This window comes from Hylobates moloch, unplaced genomic scaffold, assembly GCF_009828535.3.
Source record: "Hylobates moloch isolate HMO894 unplaced genomic scaffold, HMol_V3 SCAFFOLD_18, whole genome shotgun sequence".
NCBI lineage: Eukaryota > Metazoa > Chordata > Mammalia > Primates > Hylobatidae > Hylobates > Hylobates moloch.
In genome coordinates this window covers 37,783,215-37,806,074 of record NW_026652293.1, presented here as the reverse complement: position 1 = coordinate 37,806,074, position 22,860 = coordinate 37,783,215, and the positions used below count along the sequence as shown (strand labels likewise).

The 22,860-nt window shown below is 36.5% G+C and overlaps 1 protein-coding gene and 1 non-coding gene across 4 annotated transcripts in view; one reads left to right on the top strand and one right to left on the bottom strand.

The window, feature by feature from the left end:
- Positions 1-22,860, top strand: part of EFCAB7 (EF-hand calcium binding domain 7) — a 51,370-nt gene that overhangs the window by 13,904 nt on the left and 14,606 nt on the right. For all 3 annotated transcript variants that reach the window (XM_032137252.2, XM_058430880.1, XM_032137253.2), the window contains exons 7-10: positions 9,582-9,723; positions 15,560-15,669; positions 19,201-19,358; positions 20,963-21,096. In XM_032137252.2, coding sequence (XP_031993143.1) covers positions 9,582-9,723; positions 15,560-15,669; positions 19,201-19,358; positions 20,963-21,096 — 544 coding nt within the window. The remainder of the gene's footprint in view (positions 1-9,581; positions 9,724-15,559; positions 15,670-19,200; positions 19,359-20,962; positions 21,097-22,860) is intronic.
- LOC116458139 (U7 small nuclear RNA) lies at positions 104-163 on the bottom strand. The gene has a single exon (XR_004245211.1). It is a non-coding gene; the product is annotated as a U7 small nuclear RNA (small nuclear RNA).

Here is a 22,860-nt window from a genome sequence, read left to right as displayed (position 1 = left end):
TGACCTCAAGTGATCTGCCTGCCTTGGCCCCCCAAAGTGCTGGGATTACAGATGTGAGCCACCACTCCTGGCCACATTTTTCTTTAAGTCTTGTTTCTTCTTGGGGGGTTTTCTGGAAAAACAGAGAACCTGCTAGACAAATTCTAAAAGAACTGTAATACTTGAAGTTTTCTTTTTTTGTTTCATAAATTTCATATATTTCTGAGGTTTTATAACCATTCTGAAAAGTACTTGGTTGTGAAGGTACAGAATAAATTACTGAAAGGATTGTTAAATTAATTTTCCAGATACTTTAAATTTATTTTAAACAAGTTTGGGTATCTCAACTTCATGTGGAACAGAAAAGTGTGGAATTGGGACAGAGAAGGAGGGACTTTTCAGAAATTAGAAAATTGTTGTGATAGGTAAGGGTAAGCTGTGTTTTAAACCATAAAACCACACAATTGGTAAAGGACTTGAATTACAAAAGGAAAATAAGATCCTTACAGGTACTATACATATATTACTTTCTATTGGCCATACTTAGTTACTATATTATTATTCTTTTTAAAATCCTGAATTCTGTCCATTTACTTAGGTTCTGTGATGGTCAAGGAATGTCAGGAATTTTCCTTTCAGAGAGGAATAGCTTCACCTTTCTTGCTAAGACCAGTCATGTCTAGAATTAGAGTAAGCCCCAGACTATCAGTTGTAAACTCCAGAGATGCAATACTTCCTATATTCAGATTCTTAGAGTATGCCTACATTTATGTTTTATACATATATATAGTCCAACATATGCACACACATCACACACATATGTTGTACAACCTATATATTATAAATGTCAAAACATATAGCATCTACGTTGTATACCATTTTTATGTTATACGTATGTCTATATATGGCAATACAAATATAAACATTTGAAATTCCAAATGGTTCATTATCTGTTAATTTTTGTGAAAGCTCCAGATAATAATTTTCTTATAAGTTTCTCACATTTTCAAAATGTTGATCAATTCAACCTGTCAATTAGGTTTCAGCCCACATCAATTTTACCCTTCATAAATTATCTATTTAACCTTTTATGTTTTAAGTATGTATAGTTTACAATTATTTAATAACAAAAAGTGTAACAACTGGTTACCTACCTGTCTTATCATACCGCAAAGCAAATAGCTTCCTAATAAGTATATGACATAGGAAATCTTTATAAAAAACAATAGCGATGATAATGATAGTGATGAGTTCCTCCTCTGACTAAATCTATGGCAGATCTACTGCCTAATAATTCTTTCTCACTGAAAATTTTAATAATACAGAATTTGTATGTTAAAACAAATCATTTTCATTCACTACAGTGTTCCAAGAAAAATGTGACTATACTGATATATTTGTTTTGATAACTAGAATTTTTTGCTTTAGTATTTGGTTTTGTACTTTTCAGCATTTCCTTATATATTATGAATGAAAATAAGTGTAATTCGTATATGACAAATAAAGGAAATAACAGTTCAGTTTGCACTTATATGAATTTACCTGAATTGGTAGAATACAGCACCACCTCATGCCCTATATAAGAATTACAAGCTATTATTTTATTTCTGCTTTATAATGTCAAAAAATTATATCATACATGGAATTTCTTACTGTTATTCTAAAATTATTTTCAAAACCCAACCTTCTTTCATTTTTCTCCTAATACTCAAACTGTCAGCTTAATCTGTAATCCTTTCAAATTGATTTATTTGAATGAGCCAGCCAATTTGTCAGTAATTTTTTCTTTTAGTTCATAACATTTTAGTCTAGGTCCTAGAGAAAAAGCTTTGTATGATTGAAAGTCTGTTTGAAAGGATATATATATATATTTTTTTGAGATGGAGTCTCACTCTATTGCCTAGGCTGGCATGCAGTGGCACCATCTTGGCTCACTACAACCTCCGCCTCCCAGGTTCGAGTGATTCTCCTGCCTCAGCCTCCCGAGTAGCTGGGACTACAGGCGTGCACCACCACGCCTGGCTAATTTTTGTAGTTTTAGTAGAGACAGGGTTTCACCATATTGGCCAGGCGGTCTCTAACTCCTGACCTCGTGATCTGCCCACCTCGGCCTCCCAAAGTGCTGGGATTACAGGCGTGAGCCACCGCACCCAGCCTTGAAAGGAAATTTTAAGTTGAATAAGCATTGTATGTTTAATAACTCTGGCAGATCTTAAGTTGAATGTTTCCTTTTGAACAGTAGGAGCTATAAGTTCTCCTAGCGAAGTTATTTAGAATTCAAATTGATCTATTTATTACATTGAAGTTTGGCTGATATAAATAATGTGGTATTTGTCTTACTTTAATAACTGTTGTTCTACCATTTTCCAGCTATATTAATCCATATTTAATGTTACAGTATGTAGTTTGGCTGTCTTTCCAAAGAAACTCACAAATTCTCTTCTATTATAGCGTTATTTTCTAGACATGGAACTTAGGAAAGACTTATAATAAAAATGTTTAACTTGCTCCCCAGTTAAATTTTATAAAGGCATGTCCTGTTAATCTGTGGCAGTGCCCCAGAGGTAGCATCAGCACATCGAAAAATTCTTCCATCTTTGAGTTTCCTAAATGGCACAAATTATCTTTACTACCAATGTACCAGGCAAAGTACATTATCTTTTAAAGCTTAATTTAACCATTTTTTTAAAGCTGGGGGTAGGGCTGCTGTGCTGATGATTACAGTACAAATGTAAGAAATTTTGCAGCTACTAAATTCTACATTTTTAAAGTAAGAAAACCAAATAATTAAGTTTATCTTAACACTTAAATGTATGGAATCCCGAATGATAATGCCTTACCATACTTTATTGTAATGATATATTCATAAAGTTTATTTTAAAAACTGGCTTAAAAAACACTGCAGATATTTAAATGTGAAATAGAACAGAACTTAGAATATAACTTACACACTGGAGAGAAAGGAGACCTAGATTTTGGTTCTAGTTCTGCAGTCAATTGAGAACTATAGCTTTTCACATATATCACTTTATTTTTCAGACCTTTTTGTCAATCAGAAGAGAAGTCTGGACTAGATTGCTTTTTAGATTTCTTCTACTTTTACACGTCTGTAATTCTAAAGTATTATCCTTTACCATTCCAAATAGGTAAATATAAAATATATAAAATACATTGGATGAAATTCCATCTGATGCTACAATCAAAACTGATTGAAAGCATTTAAATATTTTCCATTTAATGTCAGAATCATAATTCAAACTGTCTCAAAGTGTAACTTGTCTAAATACTGTATAACATTTCTTTCATTTCTATTCTTTAGCAGTCAGCACCATCTGAGGTCGTGTTGATTATATTAAGGGCAATTGGGTCTGAGATAATGCCAGCATCTGGTGTTAGTCCATATATATGCCCATCCAAGAGATTTACAGGGAAGCTAAATGAAAGTCTGTGTATCATTATTCATCATTAATAGTGGAACTTGGGCCAGGTGCAGTGGCTCACGCCTGTAATCCCAACACTTTGGGAGGCCGAGGTGGGCAGATCACTTGAGGTCAGGAGTTTGAGACCAGCCTGGCCAACATAGTGAAACCCTGTCTCTACTAAAAATACAAAAAATTAGCTGGGCATGGTGGCAAGCTCCTGTAATCCCAGCTACTCGGGAGGCTGAGGCAGGAGAATTGCGTAAACCTGGGAGGTGGAGGTGGCAGTGGGCCGAGATGGCGCCACTGCACTCCAGCCTGGGTGACAGAGCGAGACTCCATCTCAAAAAAAAAAAAAAAAAATAGTTGAACTTCAGCTTCTGCTACAAGCCCAAGTTTGAACCTCATTGTATCACAGATAATAAAAAATTTGAATTCATACCCTGAGTACATTTTCTTTTAGAAACATGGTCTAAATGTAGAGGCCAAAGGTCTTGGACTCTAGACCTAATATTGCTACAAACTCCTTATAAAACTCTGAACCCATGTAACCTCTGGCTACCTCAATTTTTCTGTTTATTAAAATGACTAATTCATATCTACCCCATACTGCCTCATAGGGATGTTGTTGAAATATCATAGATAATGACTTGTTTCTGTCATGGGCAATATACTTAACAAGATAAATTTCAGTAAGTTAAGGTCACATCTTAATTTCTTAGAATTAAAAATACACATATCTTGTATACCCCAAAGGTGTGACAGTGCAGGTGATTAATGACTGACTGAAAGCTTCAGTATGGTTCAGTTTATAAAGATAGAATCTTAAAATGCAGTTTAAGAAGAAATTTCCAAAGAAAAGATAAAGATAAAAATAGAAAACTTGTATAAATTGAGAAATAACCAAAATGAAAATAAAAGGAAATAGAGAAAATACATTCATTAACACTCACAGAGTGGTTAATATCTAAAATAGTCAAAATAATTTATTAAAATATGTAAGAAAAATGCTAAGTCTGCAATAGAGTTATGAGAATAGGAGAATGGGTAATTTATACAAAAGAAAAAATAATAAACACGAGGGAAATGTTCAGCCTTAGTATTAATAATCAAATTCAAATTAATGCAGAAGTTACTACAATACCATTTTTACTATCAAATACTTGAGGCATATACAAATATATGGAATACCATAATGAATGCTTTATGTACCCACACCTTGCTTATGAAATCATCCCACATCACCCAATTTTTTTCACAATAAAACAATACCAACCAAATAATGGTAAAATTATTACATTATATACCATTGGTGATATTGTAAAATTGGCAGTACTGTTTTATAAAGCAGTATGGGAACACATGTCAATAGCCTTAAGAATATACATACATTTTTGCCTAGAAGTTCTTCTCAAGGAAATGATTCCTCAGAAGAAAAACATTTTGACAAAACAGTATTCTATTAATGTTGTGATAAGAAATTAGAAATGACCTAAATGTCTTAACATTTTAGAAATAGTTAACTAAATAATGGTATACCAACTCAATGTTTTTGTTTTTTTTAAATGGAGTTTTTCTGTGTTACCCAGGCTGGAATGCAGTGGCACAATCTCAGCTCACTGCAACCTCCACCTCCCGGTTTCAAGCAATTCTCCTGCCTCAGCCTCCTGAGGCTGAGATTACAGGTGCCCACCACCACACCCGGCTAGTTTTTGTATTTTTAGTAGAGATGGGGTTTCACCATGTTGGCCAGGCTGATCTTGAACTCCTGGCCTCAGGTGATCCACCCACCTTGGCCTCCCAGAGTGCTGGGATTCCAGGAATGAGCCACCATGCCCAGCCCCAACTCAATTTTTAATCCTAGAACCATTTAAATTGAAATTGTGAATATTGCATAGCAAAATGGTTTGTCCTGTGATAAAATATACAAAACATAAAATGTACCATTTTACTCATTTAAGTATACAGTTCTGTATCAACTAAGTACATTCACACTGTTGTACAACCATCACTACCACCACCATACATCTCCAGCACTTTTTCATCTGGAACTCTATTCATTAAACAATGACTCCCCATTTCCCCCTCCCCACAGCCCCTGGCAACCACTATTCTACTTTCTGTCTCTCTGAATTTGACCACTGTAGGTACCTCATATAAGTGGAATCATACAATATTTGTCCTTTTGTGTCTGGCTGATTTCACTTAGCATAATGTCTTCAAGACTCATTCATGTATAGCATGTGCCAGAATTTTACTCCTTTTTAAGACTAAATAATATTCCCTTGTATGTATTTACCACATTTTGTTTATCTGTTTTTCTGTCAATTGACATTTGGGTTGTTTCTACTTTTTGGCTATTGTGAGCAGCTATGAACATTGTCATACATACCTGTTTGAGTCTCTGCTTTTAATTCTTTTGGTTCTATACCCAGAAGCTGGAATTGCTAGATCATATAGAATTCTAGATTTGCTTTTTTGAGAAATTACCATACTGTTATTCACAATGACTTCACCATTTTATGCATTTTATGTTCCTATCAACAATGCACAAGGGTTCCAGTTTCTCCACATACTCACCAACACTTGTCATTTTCTGTTTTTTTGATAATAGGTATCCTAATGGGTGTGAGGTGGTATCTCATTGAGGTTATGATTTGTCTTTCCTTAATGATTAGTGATGTTGAGTATCTCTTCATTTGCTTATTGGCCTTCTATATATCTTCTTTAGAGAGATGATCATTTGACGATTCCTTTGCCCATTTAAAAAATCTGGTGATTTGTTGTTGTTGAATTGTAGGAGTTCTTTATATGCTCTAAATATTAATCCCTTTTTGTATATGTGATTTGCAAATAATTTCTCCCATTTCATGAATTGCCTTTTCATTCTGTTGGTAGTGTCCTTTGATGGACAAAAGTTTTTAATTTTGATTAATTCCAGTTTATTTGATTGTTGCTTGTGCTTTTGTCATATCCGAGAAACCATTGCCAGATCCAGCGTCTGCTTTCCCCTATGTTTTCTTCTTAGAGTTTTATAATTTTAGCATATTTAGGTCTTCAGTTTGTGTTAATTTTTATGTATTGCATAAGATAAGAGCCCAAAGCCGGGCGTGGTGGCTCACGCTTGTAATCCCAGCACTTTGGGAGGCCGAGGCAGGCGGATCACGAGGTCAGGAGATCGAGGCCACGGTGAAACTCCGTCTCTACTGAAAATACAAAAAATTAGCCAGGCGTGGTGGCGGGCGCCTGTAGTCCCAGCCCCTCGGAGAGGCTGAGGCAGGAGAATGGCATGAACCCGGGAGGCGGAGGCTGCAGTGAGCCGAGATCGCGCCACTGCACTCCAGCCTGGGCGACAGAGCGAGACGCCGTCTCAAAAAAAAAAAAAAGATAAGAGCCCAAATTTATTCTTTTGCAGATGGAGATTGTTTTCCCAGCCTCATTTGTTGAAAAGACTGTCCTTGCCCTCATTAAATGATCTTGGCACCCTTGTTGAAAATCATTTGACCATATAGGCAAGGATTTATTTCTGGGCTATCCATCCTATTCTATTGTTCTATTTGTCTGTTTTCATGCTAGTACCACACCATTTTGATTACTGTATCTTTGTAGTAAGTTTTGAAATCAGAAAGTATGAGTCCTCTAGCTTTATTCGTTTTCAACAGCAAAATATTTTGGATATAAAATTAAATTTTAAAAGCAGAACATAAAGCAGTGTTTATTAAAATGGAAAAAATAGGTTTCTACATAAGGTCAGTATTAGAAAGGATTACATGAAAATCTAGGGCATTAGAATTATAGAGATTTTTAATAAAATATGAAAATAATTATGACATTAAATAGAAAAATGAGATGTAAATATGTTAGGATAATTTAGTCTTCTTTTAAAAATGTGAGCATGAAACCAATCTCAATGTAAATTATTTTTGCCTTTGCAGTGCCATAATAAATCTTTCTATAATGAATTAGAAAACATTTTATGATGTTATTGTTATAGAGCTAGCATACACCTTTTCAGTAGTTATCAATATTATTAAAGCCTTAAACTTATTATCTAAATATTCTTACTTACATTTCAGGTAGGCAAGCCTACTAATAATAAAGTGAAAAGCGTTTTTGCACATAGCTATGGTAATGACACAATTTCTCGTAACTTCAATAAAGAATCTTCTACTTTGTGTCCAAGATGCCATTTTCAAGTTTTATTCTTTTCTTTTTTCTTTTCTTTTCTTTTTTTTTTTTTTTTTTTGAGACAGAGTCTCACTGTTTCCCAGGCTGGGGTGTAATGGCACGATCTCGGCTCACTGCAACCTCCATCTCCCGGGTTCAAGCGATTCTCCTGCCTCAGCCTTTGGTGTAGCTGGGATTACAGATGTGTGCCACCACGCCCGACTATTGTTGTATTTTTAGTAGAAATGGGGTTTTGCCAATGTTGGCCAGTCTGGTCTTGAAATTCTGACCTCCAGTGATCCACCCGCCTCGGCCTTCCAAAGTGTTGGGGTTACAGGTGTGAGCCACCGTGGCTGGCCAAGTTTTACTCATTTCTAGTTATGAGATCCCATATATTCAGACAAGAAGGGATGTGGCTAGACCAAGAAATGGTAAAGCCAATATAGAAAAGTCTTTCTCAAAAGTGATATTTTATATTCATCAGCATTGTTCTGTAGCTGTGAAACTTTTTTTTTTTTTTTTTTTTGAGACGGTGTCGCACTCTGTCACCCAGGCTGGAGTGCAGTGGCATGATCTCAGCTCACTGCAACCTCTGCCTCCCGGATTCAAGCAATTCTCCTTCCTCAGCCTCCTGACTAGCTAGGACTACAGGAACATGCCACCACGCCTGGCTAATTTTTGTATTTTTAGTAAAGATGGGGTTTCACCATGTTGGCCAGGCTGGTCTTGAACTCCTGACCTTGTGATCCACCCGCCTTGGCCTCCCAAAGTGCTGGGATTACAGGCGTGAGCCACCGCTCCCAGCCAGCTGTGAAACTTTTATTCAGCATGCTTCTAGTTATCTACACTGAAACAATTATTTTGCTATTACATTTAAAGTCATTTTTTTCAATATATTTCTTTTAGCAATCCTTAATTCTTCCTTCTTACTGTGCTCCTAGCACTAATCTCATTCTATTAAAGCAACATGTTTATTTATTACTTTTCTTCAATACTTCATTTTTCTTTTCTTTTTTTTTTTTTGCGGGGGTGGGTGTGGCGGAGTCTTGCCCTGTTGCCCAGGCTAGAGTGCAATGGTGCGATCTCGGCTCACTGCAACCTCCGCCTCCCTGGTTCAAGTGATTCTCCTGCCTCAGCCTCCCAAGTAGCTGGAATTACATGCACCCATCATCATGCCCAGCTAAATTTTGTGTTTTTAGTAGAGACAGGGTTTCACCACGTTGGCCAGCCTGGTGTTAAACTCCTGACCTCATGATCCGCCCACCTCAGCCTCCCAAAGTGCTGGGATTACAGATGTGAGCCACCGCGCCCGGCCAACTTTATTTTTCTTAATTCTTCTTTACCTTATATCTTTTCCTAACTTTTGATTATTGAAATGCTATCTATTCTTCATGATATAGTTCATCAGTTGCACACTCAGTTTACATTAGTCCCCCAACCCCAATCAGTTAGACGGTAAATATTTGTTGAGCCAATGTGTTAGGTACTATTTTAGTAACTTAGATTATAGTAAATTCTTTTGCATGTGTAATTATCTTTTTGTGTTAACCATATATTACTGCCAGTTATAATTGGTTTTTTTTGAGACGGAGTTTCGCTCTTGTTGCCCAAGCTGGAGTACAATGGCGCGATCTCAGCTTACTGCATCCTCTGCCTCCCAGGTTCATGTGATTCTCCTGCCTCAGCCTCCTGAGTAGCTGGGATTACAGGCATGTGCCACCATGCCCGGCTAATTTTGTATTTTTAGTAGAGACAGGGTTTCTCCATGTTGGTCAGGTGATCTGCCCACGTTGGCCTCCCAAAGTGCTGGGATTACAGGCATGAGCCACTGTGCCCTGCCTATAATAGGATTTTGTTATGTCTGTTTTTTACCTCCTAACTATGTTGCACGTTCCTGGAGAGCAATGATTATATTTGACATTTCTTTTATATCCCCCTGCATTTTCTCCTTATTACTATGCATACTGGAAACATTTAACAAATATTGTTTGGAATAATTTTTTTCCTTCATTTCAGGACTGGCAACACGTGCAATCAAAAGGTTGCTTCTTCTTAGAAGAAGATGGTGAAATCATTAGTCATCAGTACAGGATGCAAATAGCTCAGAGGTCCATGGTTTATCTAACAATTAAGCCGTTAAACCTGAATCAAGTTGAAGGCAAGTTTAAGTTTTTTGTATATTTTTAAAATGTCGATTTGTACCCTCTTTGAAAGTACTTATGTAAGTATTCCATAGTCCTAGTTAGGGAAGAAAATAATCTCCCTAAGTAAGAAACATATGGTTACATTTCAAGAAAATGTTGGCCTATACGTGAACTGTGTTAATCATATGAAAAGCAAGTAGATTGCTTTATATGTTTAAAGCACGTTTTATGGAATCATGGTTCGATCTTGGCTCACCGCAACTCCTTTTAGATTCTTCTCTGCCTCACCTCCGATACTGGACTACAGGTGTATTTTTGTATTTTTAGTAGAGACGGGGTTTCACCATGTTGGCCAATCTGGTCTCAAACTCCTGACCTCAGGTGATCCGCCCGCTTCAGCCTCTCAAAGGGCTGGGATTACAGGTGTGAGCCACTGTGCCCAGCCAGAACTAAGTTTTTGTATGCTAATTAATCTTAGCTTTTTCCATTTCTCAATTTTTAAAATTAATATGTCAAACAGAAGTACTGCAAGGGCATAATTTGGAACAATATGAAGCTGAAAGTATTTTTTAATACCTTCAAAACCCTTTGTGACTTAGACAATATTTATTAATAATCTTCGTATTCATGGTAATATTCTAGATAAAAATTAATACTTTTCTAGTGTCTAAAATGGTTATATAATTTTTTTTTTTTTTTTTTTTTGAGACGGAGCCTTGCTCTGTTGCCCAGGCTGGAGTGCAGTGGCGCAATCTCGGCTCACTGCAAGCTCCGCCTCCCGGGTTCACGCCATTCTCCTGACTCAGCCTCTCCGAGTAGCTGGGACTACAGGCGCCCGCCACCACGCCCGGCTAATTTTTTTATATTTTTAGTAGAGACGGGGTTTCACCGTGGTCTCGATCTCCTGACCTCGTGATCCACCCGCCTCGGCCTCCCAAAGTGCTGGGATTACAAGCGTGAGCCACCACGCCCGGCCTAAAATGGTTATATAATTTTTAAGCAATGAAAGATATCTATCTATAAGGGTGATTTCCCTAGATAACCTTTTTTAATGTTGGTTGTTCTAAATCAATATTTATTTTTCTTTTATACTGTTTACATACAAGCATTTTCTTACTAGAGGATTCCCACCCACCCATTCTTTTTCCTTCCTAAAGTAGAGATTTTGAAAGTTTTCACTGCATCTCTTGTGGGATACGTGTAATGTTTGGCAGATGATACTTTTAAATGACAATAACAATAGTTATTTTTCAGAGAGGGGAATCAAGATAGCCCTGAAAATTCAGTGTAGTTGTTAATTCTCTGTATTCTTATTAACAAGATTCCTTTATTCATTTATTTATCAAATAGTTATCGAGGGCCTTATATACCAGACATCAATTTAGGTGTTTAGGATACATTAGAGTTCAAAAAAGACAAAAATCCCTGCCCTCGTCAACTTAAATTTTAGTGAGGGAAACAATACATAATAAACATAATAAATAGTAAATGACGTGGTATGTAGAAAGTAATAAGTGTTATGGGAAAATCAGAGGGAAAGGGGGATAGTGAATGCTGAGGGAATGTGGGTTGCCATTGAAATTGAGTGCTTAGTATATGCTTCATTAAGAAGGTGTCATATGAATAGACTTTGAAAGAGATGTGTGAGTTACCAACTGCTACATAAAAAAATACCCCAAAACTCAGTGGCTTAAAACAATTAAACATTTCTTCACTCATGAATCAGTAGATCTGTTAGTTCATAGTCTGAGCCAGGCTTGTTTTTTCTTTGTAAGGGCTTGCTCACACAGTTATGATTGGCTACAGGTTAGCTGGTGGCTGGCTTTGCTAGTCTTGGCTGGGTTCTTTCTTACGTATGAAGTCCCAGCTGGGACAACTTGACTCAGCCTCATATGATCTTTAATAATCCTTCACTAAACTAGCCTTGACCTGTCCTCTTGGTATAACAGGGATCTGAAAACAAAAAAAAAAAACAAAAGCGGAAGCACAATAGAACCTCCTGAGGTCTGGGCTCAGAACCAGCACAGTGTTACTTTGTTATATTCTGTTGCTTACAGAAAGTCACAAGGCAAGTTCACATTCATAGGCTGGGGAAATAGACTTGATCTCTTGATGGAAAAGCTGCAACGTCACATTGCAAAGGGCTGTAGATACTGAGGGGGACAGCCATTTTTGCTGTCTTCCACAGAAGGCAAGAGAGTAAGCCTTGTGGGTGTATGGGGCTGGAAGGGATGGGTGAAGAGTGGAGGAGGTGGCAGAGCATTCCAGGTAGAGAGAATACTCTTGTGCAGAGGCTCTGTGAGAGTGTGCTGGTGTTAGAAGAACAGAGGCTAGAGTGTCTCAAATGGAGTAAGTGAGGAGAGTGTTGTAGTAGATGAAGCCAGAGAGAAACAAGGAAAAAATCAGGAAGAGGTTTCTTTTTGCCATGATTAGGGCTTGGACTTTTGATCAGAGAAATGAGGTTTCCCCCACGTTTTTTGTGACTTTTATTCCCCATATATAAGGTCAAGATTTTATCTTAATCTTTCATTTTCAGCAGTTTGAATGTGTGTATAGGTAGTTTTTGTTTTTGTTGTTGATGCTATTGCCTGGGTTTTTTTTTTTTTTTGGTGTTAATCCTGCTTGGGGTTCTCTGAGCTTCTTGGATATGTGGCTTGTTGCCTTTCATTATTTTTAGAAAATCCTCTGCCTTATTTCTTCAAATATTTCTTCTGCCCTCTTTCTTCTTCTTCCACTTGTATGGGACCTGACATCTCTTCCTTCTCTGCTCCACCACGGGTAAGCCAGTGCTTGCATCTCGTCTCTCCTGGGAAAGATCTGTCTTTCCTTGGATTTTAAGCTTATAGTTGCCCTGTAACCCCAGCTCTGATGGGATCAAGAAAAGTTGTGATTTTGTAGTTCATTAACTTTTTCTTATTGTTAGGAAAGGAGCAATATTCTCCCAAGTCTCTGCTCTATTAGAGGGTTTTGAGTAGACGGCAGGACATAAGCTGACTTGTATTTTAGCAAGAGCAGTTAGGTTACTGTATTGAAAGCAGATGGAAGGCGGGGTTGGCTCTAACGATTTTGAATGAGGAGCCTCAGCGCTTTTGGCGCCATTTTCGAGTAATGCCTGATCTCATCAATCTAGCGGGAGAGACAGGATAACCTATCTGAGAGTATAGGCCACTATAACTCCGCCGGAAAAATTACTTTAAAAATCGCCAAAAATTACCTGGAGCAAAGGGCAGTCGGTGGAGCTTCACCAAGGCTGGCGCAGTCGGTTTTAACCTGTAGCGGAGAACCAATTCTGGAGAACAGCCTTACTTCTTTGATTGAATACTCACATAATGCATTGGAACATGACATGAGATTAAGGTTTGATAATGATAGAATGAAGACCATAATAAAAGAGACCTCTACTTAGCTCAGCAATTCTTACCTTTCTTACCTATTTGCTGAAGATGTCTTTTGAAAGGTCTACTGCAAGGAACAAAATGTTTGTAAATTCTGCTTTTACCAAGGTTTCTTTTTTAATTGATGCCAAAGAGTTCCAATATTGAACATCTTAAGTCTGTTACTTGGAGTATGGATTGAGTTTGGAGCTCACTCAGAGGACTACAGGAGAGTATCCAGGAGGTGGATAATTACTGTACCTTCCTCATGGAAAAAGTTTTATTTAAAGTGTTATTTCTCATTCAATACTATCAAAAAGGAAAAAAAAGACCTAAACTTTTGAGATAGATTTGGCTCTAGTAAGTATTTAGATATATCACTTGCGTATCTAGGAGAAGAAATAAGAGACTATCATCAATACATTCCCATCTACTAAAAATTTTATTTTACACATGTCAAGGGATTACTTACAACTTCCATTGTCTTTTTTTTTTTTAAGCCTATATGCAGTGAAAAATATATTGGCAAAATAAATGTTTAAACCTTTTACGTTAAAATTACTGTGAAAGATGACAAGTTAGCTGCTGTTTTTGTCTACATTATACTGAAATTAAATGTTTATAATTTATATTTTGGGTTTATTTATTGATAAATCATGGAATTTATACAAAAACGTGAGTAGTACACATCCCCCTCTAATTCTGTAGGACTTTGAATAATGTGATGTTTTTCTTATAATTGGACCCTTGTGTTTTGAAGAAATGCCAACTGCTTGGAGAATCTCCTTGTTATTTGTATTATTTGGTATAGGGTTAGATGTTGAGAAATTCTGCTGACAATTTTAAGCCAGTTTTACACTAAATATTCCTCAGTCTGATTAATTTGTTATTGGATGTATTCTGTATCTTTTTTTTGTAATTTGTAACTTTTATCCACTTAGCATGAATGATTCTATTCAAGAAAATCTTTAGGAAGTGGTAGAAACTTTAAATTGCCCCATAGTTTGCCTTTTTCCACATTTTATTATCTTATAATCTTTGTGAGTGCTTACACTTATGGAGCTAACATTTCAGAGATACAGGTTCTCATAGTAGCACTAAAACTTTTTTTCCTCTTTGGACTGAATACCTATGATTATAAGTATACAGTAGTTTAAGTTTCCTTGTGATTAGTCAAAAATACCATTTTAGTATCAAGCAATGAAGTCTATTATTTGTTGTCCCATAATTGAAAAAGCTTAAATATACCTTTTATTAAGAGTTTGTAAATTCTAGGTTACTCTACACAGATTTTTATATCAATTTGTTTATATTTTTATTAATGTCATTTCTGGAAGTGTGAAAATGTTAATGTTTGACAAGCAACATTAAAAATAGATTTGAAACATTAAAAAAAAAAAAAACAAAGTAGATGGAAGGATACGCAGGAGAAAGCAAGGAATCCAGCTGGGACATTATTGTAGAATTCTGGAAGAGGACTGGTAATGCTTTGAACCAGGATGTTGGTGGGAGAGGGGGTAGTAGAGATTCTGGGTATATTTTGAAGGCAGAACCATAGGATTTCCTAAGGATTGGTCTTGGTATGTGAGAAAAGAAAAGAGTTAAAGAAGATTCCAAGATTTTTGACCTGAGCAACTGGAAAGAATGAGTTACCATTAATTGAGATGGGCAGTGTTTTAAAGAGACTAGGGAAATCCAGTTTTGGAAATAGAAATCCAGGTGGAAATGTGAAATCCACAGTTATATGGGTCTAACATTCAGAGGAAAGATCCTAAAGATATAAATTCTGGGGTTGTCAGCACATAGATGTCTGACATCTCTTCCTTGTGTGCTCCACCACAGGTAAGCCATGCTTAAATCCTATTTTTTTTCCTGAAAATGTCTGTTTTTCCTTGGATTTCAGGGTAATTGGTTGCCCTGCAACCTCAGCTTTTGATGAGTTCAAGAAAAGTTATGATTTTTAGAAAGTGAGTATATAGAAAATGTTTCTCACAAGGTTGCTGTATTTAGGTTTGTGCCTTATTGCAAATGCTACCATGTTTACATATAAAAATGGAATATGGGCCGGGCGCAGTGGCTCACGCCTGTAATCCCAGCACTTTGGGAGGCTCAGGCAGGTGGATCACGAGGTCAAGAGATCGAGACGATCCTGGCCAACATGGTGAAACCCTGTCTCTACTAAAAATACAAAAATTAGCTGAATGTGGTGGCACATGCCTGTAGTCCCAGCTACTCAGGAGGCTGAAGCAGGAGAATTGCTTGAACCCAGGAAGCGGAGGTTGCAGTGAGCCAAGATCGCACCACTGCACTCCAGCCTGGGTGACCAAGTGAGACTCCATCTTGAAAAAAAAAAATGGAATATGTATTTCTAAAGAAAATATCCAAGAAGAAACTAGTAACTTATTTTTTACGTAGGAAAGAATAGATAAGTGATTGCTTATTTTAAGGTGTTTGGGCTTTTTTTTTTTCTTTGTAGGAAAACCATCCCCTTGGTTATCCGTTGATACTGCCTTGTATATTCTCAAGGAAAATGAGAGTCAAGCAAATCTACAGCTTGTGTGTTTTACCGAACTACGAAATAGAGAAGTATACATATTTATTTTCTAATGTTTAATTTTTAAATATAGTATGAACTGCAGTTTGGGGAAAGTATGTTTCTATATTTTATTTTTTAAGCTTTCATATACCTTCCAATTAAGGTATAAACAGCACTTAAACACTATAGATATTATGTACTTTTAATCATATTAAATTAAATTAAATATTTAATTTAATTATAAGGATTTTTTCTTGTTTGCTGCGATTTCTTAAGAATTAAGGATAGGAGCTGGGCATGGTGGCATGTACCTGAAGTCACTGCCACTTGGGAAACTGAAGCAGGAGGATTACTTGAGCCTAGGAGTTCGAAGCTGTATTATTCTATGATTGTGCCTGTGAATAGCCACTGCGCTTCAGCCTGGGCAACATAAGAAGACCCTGTCTCTAAAAAAAAGTTTAAAGAATTGAGGATTGGTTGGCAGTCTTGAGTCTTGGCTCATACCTTTTAAGTTGTATAATACTGTACCTTACTTTCATCTTTTCTAAACGCCCTGATGCCTCATGTGTGAACGTTTGATATACTCAATAAAAAAGGTTGATGCCAGTACATTTTTTTCCCTAAATGCAAGCAATTCAAGACTTTGGAAAAGCTGCTGTAGATGTTTGTCTTACTTGTGTTACTACTGCAAAACAGAAAAACTTAAGATTACTATCCTCAGGCTTGACTTATTTTATAAGGTTCAAAAATAGATTGATATGAAGAAAAGCTTTTAAATGCTTTTATATGTTGCCCATGGGGTTGTTTTGATCTTTTCTAATTATATATTTACTCAGAGGCCAAATATGTGAGGCCGATACATAAATGTGGCTATTTATTTTATGAGGACTACAAAATACATCTGCTACACAACAACAGAAATAACACTATTCAAGGGCTTACTGCAATATCATATTTAATCTTTATATAGGCTCAATGACAGACAAACATTTCCCTGATAGAATGTTATATAAAAGTCTTTTTTGTAGGCTTCCTTACAGACAAGAATAGGCAAGAAACAAATAAAATTGGCTGAAGTTAATGTTTTGACTAAACTCTTCTTCAGAACTGACTGCAAAGTTAAGTTCAAGATAAAGCATTGTCTAAAACAATAGCTGTTTCCACTTTGTTTTAGGTAAAATTACATTCTTATGAGATTGCATGTGTAAAAAAATTAGTATATAGCAAAATTATAATAGAGTTTGCATGAGTTTCTATTTACCTCTTTATAGGCTTCTGTTTATCTGTAATATGTTATATTTACAAAGGATTTTTTATTTGTATTATACTTTCACAATTATTTTCTTATAAATGAGTTTTGAGCCCATGAAAAAACTTTCCATTTGCCATCCACAGTGGCAGTGCTAGGTTACGTGTGGAGATAAGGAAGGATCATGGGATAATATATATTAGGAAGCAGCAAGATCTGGTTTTTCACTCCTGAGTCTACATCTGGCCAATTTCAAAGGTTATACTTTTCAAAGGATAGATTTGATAAACACTTAGTTTTATTATTTTTTTTTTTGAGACGGAGTCTCGCTCTGTCACCAGGCTGGAGGGCAGTGGTGCGATCTTGCTCACTGCAACCTCCGCCTCCCGCGTTCAAGCGATTCTCCTGCCTCAGCCTCTCAAGTAGCTGGGACTACAGGCGTGTGCCACCATGCCCAGCTAATTTTTGTGTTTTTAGTAAAGACAGGGTTTCACCATGTTGGCCAGGATGGTCTCGATCTCTTGATCTCATGATCGTCCTGCCTTGGCCTCCCAAAGTGCTGGGATTACAGGCTTGAGCCACCACACCTGGCCAACATTTAGTCTTAAAAATGACTTTCGGTTATATTGGATTTCTTCTTGTATCAAAATAGGACCTGGTGACCTTAAGAAGATTACGATTTCTCTGAGTTGCCAGGGCAGAAATGGAACTAATCCCAGAACTTAGATGAGCAACATTATTTTGTATATGAGTCTCCAGAATGACGTAAAATATACCTAAGTTGTTTTTTGTTTGTTTGTTTGTTTGTTTGTTTATTTATTTAGAGATAGGGTCTCACTCCGTAGCCCAGGCTGGAGTGCAGTGATACAATTCCCTGTAACCTTGAACTCCTGGGTGAAAATGATCTTCCTGCCTTAGCATTTCAAGTAGCTAGAACTATAGATGCATTATTATTATTGTTGTTATTTTTAGAGATGGGATCTCACTATGTTGTCCAGGCTGGTCTCCAATTCCTAGCTTCAAGCAATCTTTCCACCTTGGCTTCCCAAAGTGCTGGGATGATAGGTATGAGCCACCGTGTCTGGCCTTATACCTGGGTTTTAAAAGGAATTTTTGGACATAATACCTGAAAGGATACTCTTGGGTTAGTCTGTGCTGAAGGGCACTTTTACTTAGCTTTTACACACAACTAAGAATTGTTTACATTTAATATATTTAACAGAGACAGCTGCTAGCTTTTATAGGAAACCTTTGGGCTCCAAAAAGCTCTTAGGAGGTACATAGAGAGATACCATTTGCTTTCTTTCTTTCTTTTTTTTTTTTTTTTGAGACAGAGTCTCGCTCTATCACTCAGGCTAGAGTACAGTGGCACGATCTCGGCTCCCTGCAACCTCCACCTCCCGGTTCAAGTGATTCTCCTGCCTCAGCCTCCGAAGTAGCTGGGATTATAGGCGCCCGCCACCATGCCTGGCTAATTTTTGTAATTTTAGTAGAGGTAGGGTTTCACCATGTTGGCCAGGCTGGTCTCAAACTCCTGACATCAAATGATCCACCCACTTCAGCCTCCCAAAGTGCTGGGATTACAGGCGTGAACCGCCGTGCCCAGCCTGCTTTCTTTTATAGAACTGGGGAATAAAATGTTTTCCTATGCAAATGTTCTGGTACCCCTGATAAATATCCAACATTTGATAGGAAACAGAATTTCATATAAAGCTGGTTTATTTGGGATTCTGTGTCTTGTTTTATAGTCCATATTACATTAAAAAAAGTGAAATTCCAGTGCTTTCATCCACATAATTGAGCTCTTACAAATGTGGTTAATTTGTACAAATACTAAACCACTTCAAAATATATTTAATTTTTATTTTATGTCATTGAAATCTGATTTAGATATCATATATTTATATTTGAATCAAATTAGGAAACCATAATCTAGAATATTATTACTTTTTTTAAAAGGAGCTCAGTGTTTGCATTAAAAAATTACCCTATGATTTATCTTTGCTTCCTGTTGAAGGTATTTGCATCATAGATGTTTTTGAAGATTATTGGGGAAGATTTAGAAGATATATAACTTACCTGTTACAGTTTTAGGCATTTGTTTCAAAAATATATAAAGAACTGCTATATCTAATGGTCTCATAATGGGATTACCATTAACAAAAAGAATTTGAAACCTGTAAAAAGACTGATAGGACTATATAGAATTTGTACATATTGATTTAAAAATCATTTCTAATGTGTCCCTTTCAGAAGAAATATTAAAAGCTTTAAATTAAAAGATGAAAAAATTAAGAATAATGATTGTTTTGTTTCATTGTTTTGAGAAAAGGTGTTTGGATGGACTGGTGAACTAGGACCTGGAATTTACTGGTTAATTCCTTCCACAACTGGCTGTAGGCTGAGGAAAAAAATAAAACCGGTAACAGATGAAGCCCAACTTGTATATAGAGATGAAACAGGGGAATTATTCCTTACAAAGGAATTTAAGTAAGTTTCGTTTATTAATGTTAGAATTATAACATCTAGACTGGATAGATATTAATAGCCTGTGTTACTCCCTTTGGCCAGCTCCCACCCCCATCCTCAGATTCTAATTCACCAATTCAACTCTTGTGAACAACCTGTATGAACTTGGAGGATGTTGTGCTAAGTTAAATAAGCCAGGCACAGAAAGATAAATACTGCATGATCTCACTTATATGTGGGAACTTTATTTTTTTTTTAATAGAGACAGAGTTTTGCTCTGTTACCCAGGCTGGAGTACACTGTCACAATCATAGCTCACTGAAGCCTCAGACTCCTGGGCTCAGGTGATCCTCCCAGCTCAACCTCCTGAGTAGCAGTAGCTGGGATTACAGGTGCTTGCCAGCATGCCTGGCTAATTTTTTTTAAAGAGATGGGAGTCTGGCTGTGTTGCCCAGGGTGGTCTCAAACTCCTGGCCTCAAGTGAGCATCCTGCCTCAACCTTTCAAAGTGCTGGGATTATAGGTATGAGCCACCACACCCAGCGTTATATGTGGGATATTAAAAAGTCAAATCCATAGAAACAGAGAGTAGAAGAGTGGTTATAGCAGCTGGGAGTAGTGAGGGGGTTGAGGATATGTTGGTGAAAGGATACAAAATTTCAGTTTGATAAGAGGAATAAATTCAGGAGATCTGTTGACAATATGGTGATTATAGTTACATATTGTATCCTTGAAAATTGCTAAGAGAATAGATATTAAATGTTCCCACTAGAAAAAAAGATGATAAATATGTGAGATAATGGCTGTGTTAATTGGCTTGATTTAGTCATTTCACAATGTATACATATATCAAAAAATCACATTGTACACCATAAATATATATATCAAAACAAAACAACTCATTCTCTAGGCACCTGAAAATGTTCTTCCATTTGCAGATCTAGGATTGTCATTTACTTCTGGGTTCTACACATTTGGCAAGTCAACTTCAGTTAAACATCTACCAGTTTCTCCCTATAGGTAGAGAGGAAGAAGAAAGTAGACTGGAGAAAGGAAAAAAGAAGGGAACTACTACTGTTCATTGAGTTCTTACTATGTGTTGAGATACTGTGGTTGCTCTAGAAGCTTTTTTATCTCATGTAATACTGGACTGAGCCAAAACTGTATTTGGATACATTATAGTTTACAGAAATTGTATAACGCTATATTATTTCCTTTTGAATGTTATCCTCATAGAACCCTTCTTCAGCTGGGCACGGTGGCTGACGCCTGTAATCCCAGCACTTTGGGAGGCCGAGGCGGGCAGATCACGAGGTCAGGAGATCAAGACCATCCTAGCTAAAATTTTTAGTAGAGAAACCCCATCTCTACTAAAAATACAAAAAAAAATTAGCCAGGTGTGGTGGCAGGTGCCTGTAGTCCCAGCTACTCAGGAGGCTGAGGCAGGAGAATGGTGTGAACCTGGGAGGTGGAGCTTGCAGTGAGCCGAGATCACGCCACTGCACTCCAGCCTGGGCGACAGAGTGAGATTCCGTCTCAAAAAAAAAAACAAAAAAACAAAAAAAACCCTTCTTCAGTGTAGTTGCCTTAGTGACAAGAAATAACTAGCTATTTTTATAATTTTAGGTCTACTTTATCAGATATATTTGAAGTAATTGATTTAGATGGAAATGGTCTTCTTAGCCTTGAAGAATATAATTTTTTTGAATTGAGAACAAGTGGTGAGAAATGTGATGAAGATGCTTGGGCTGTCTGCAGAGGTAAGCACTTTTCTTTTTCTTAACAGATGTATAAAAATATATATATATAGCACCTTTTAATCTCTAAGAAATAAGTAGTAAAACTTCTCCATGAAATATTATTATAGCATTTAGGACAGTTTGAAAGTAGTGGCATTGTTTGTAGATCATAAAAACTTAAACATTTATTTTTCTTAAACTGATAGTTGATATAATACTCAAGTTAAAAGAAAGTGTGAATTACTTAATCATAATTTCAGTTTTGAGTCTCTACTGTTTGGGGTTTAGAAGACAAAAAACTTGTCCTTGCGCTTGATACCACTGGGCCTGAAGTGGTCAAGTGCCACAAACTGTGACCAGGAGAGGGCAGCAAAAAGCCAAGAAGCTAGAGTTTTACTCACAAATTAAGGTTTCCAGGAAGTTGTTTATATTATACATGTTAAACATTCTTCAATGCTTTTCGTATTTGAGTTGAATTTAAAAAGTCCGTCTACAGAAATATTGAAGCCAAAAATGCCAAGATGGACAAAGAAAATCACTGAGAATGAGGCAAAGTCAGTTATCACTTAGAAGGAGTCTGGAAAGACGTACTTGCATATTTAAGCCAAAGACTGCAAGGTCAGAGGGAAAGCCAAAAAGCCATAGTCAACTATAGATCACAGAACAAGAGGTATGAGGAGACCAGAATGCAGTCAAGAGAGATTAACTCGCGTATGCTTTCACTGGGATAGTAATGTGTGGGTCTTAAAATGGTCTAAGCTTGACAAAGTGAGGCAGGTTGGGAGTCTGTTTACCTAGACAGCAAGTAGGGTAGAAGTATATTATTTATATAAAGGAATCTTTCAGTATTTCTATTTTAGCTGAAAGTTAATATAATCAATAACAATACATGTATATTGATTTATAATATTAAACTTTGATTAATAAAATTCATAATATACATAATAGAGTATCAGCTATAGGAAGATGTAATTATCTTGTAACTTTAATTATATAATCTTTTAATTGGCAATAGAGAACATTCCATAAGAGTGAAATTTGTGGCTTTCTGGTGGTAAAGTTTGTGATAAGTAAAATTCTAATTTAAAATTTTAATTAAATTGGCAGAGTTGACGGTTAACATTTTCTGATAGCTTACCGTCTACCATGTACCAGCTGCTGATCTATGCACTTCTACGCACCAACTCTATGAAGTAGTACTTTATTATTCTCACTTTATAAATAAGGAAATAGAATTAGAAGTTAAGTAACTTGACCAAGGCTACACAGCAAGAAAGTTTCACAGATAGTCAGGCTCCAGAACTTTGAACTCCATGCTATCAAAAAGTCTCCAAGATTTATTGACTTGAAAAATGATTTGGAGGAATGTCTACTTTACCAACATTAATAATACTGCAAAGAAATGAGAGCTTTTAAGGTTTTAATGTTTCCCCTGAATAATAAGAAAATGTACTGTTTATCTGTAAGATTATTTTAATAAACTTTTTTTACACTTAAAGATGCTTTTATTTTTATTTTGTTTATTAATAAGCTTTATTTTGTTTATTTTTATTTTTTTTTGAGACTGAGTCTCGCACTGCTGCCCAGGCTGGAGTGCAGTGGCGCGATCTCGGCTCACTGCAAGCACTGCCTCCTAATAAACTTTATTTTTAGAGCAATTTTAGGTTTACAGAAAAACATAGGCTGGGTGCTGTGGCTCATGCCTATAATCCTAGCACTCTGGAAGGCTAAGGCAGTAGGATTACTTGAAGCCAGGATTTCAAGACCAGCCTGGACAACAGAGCA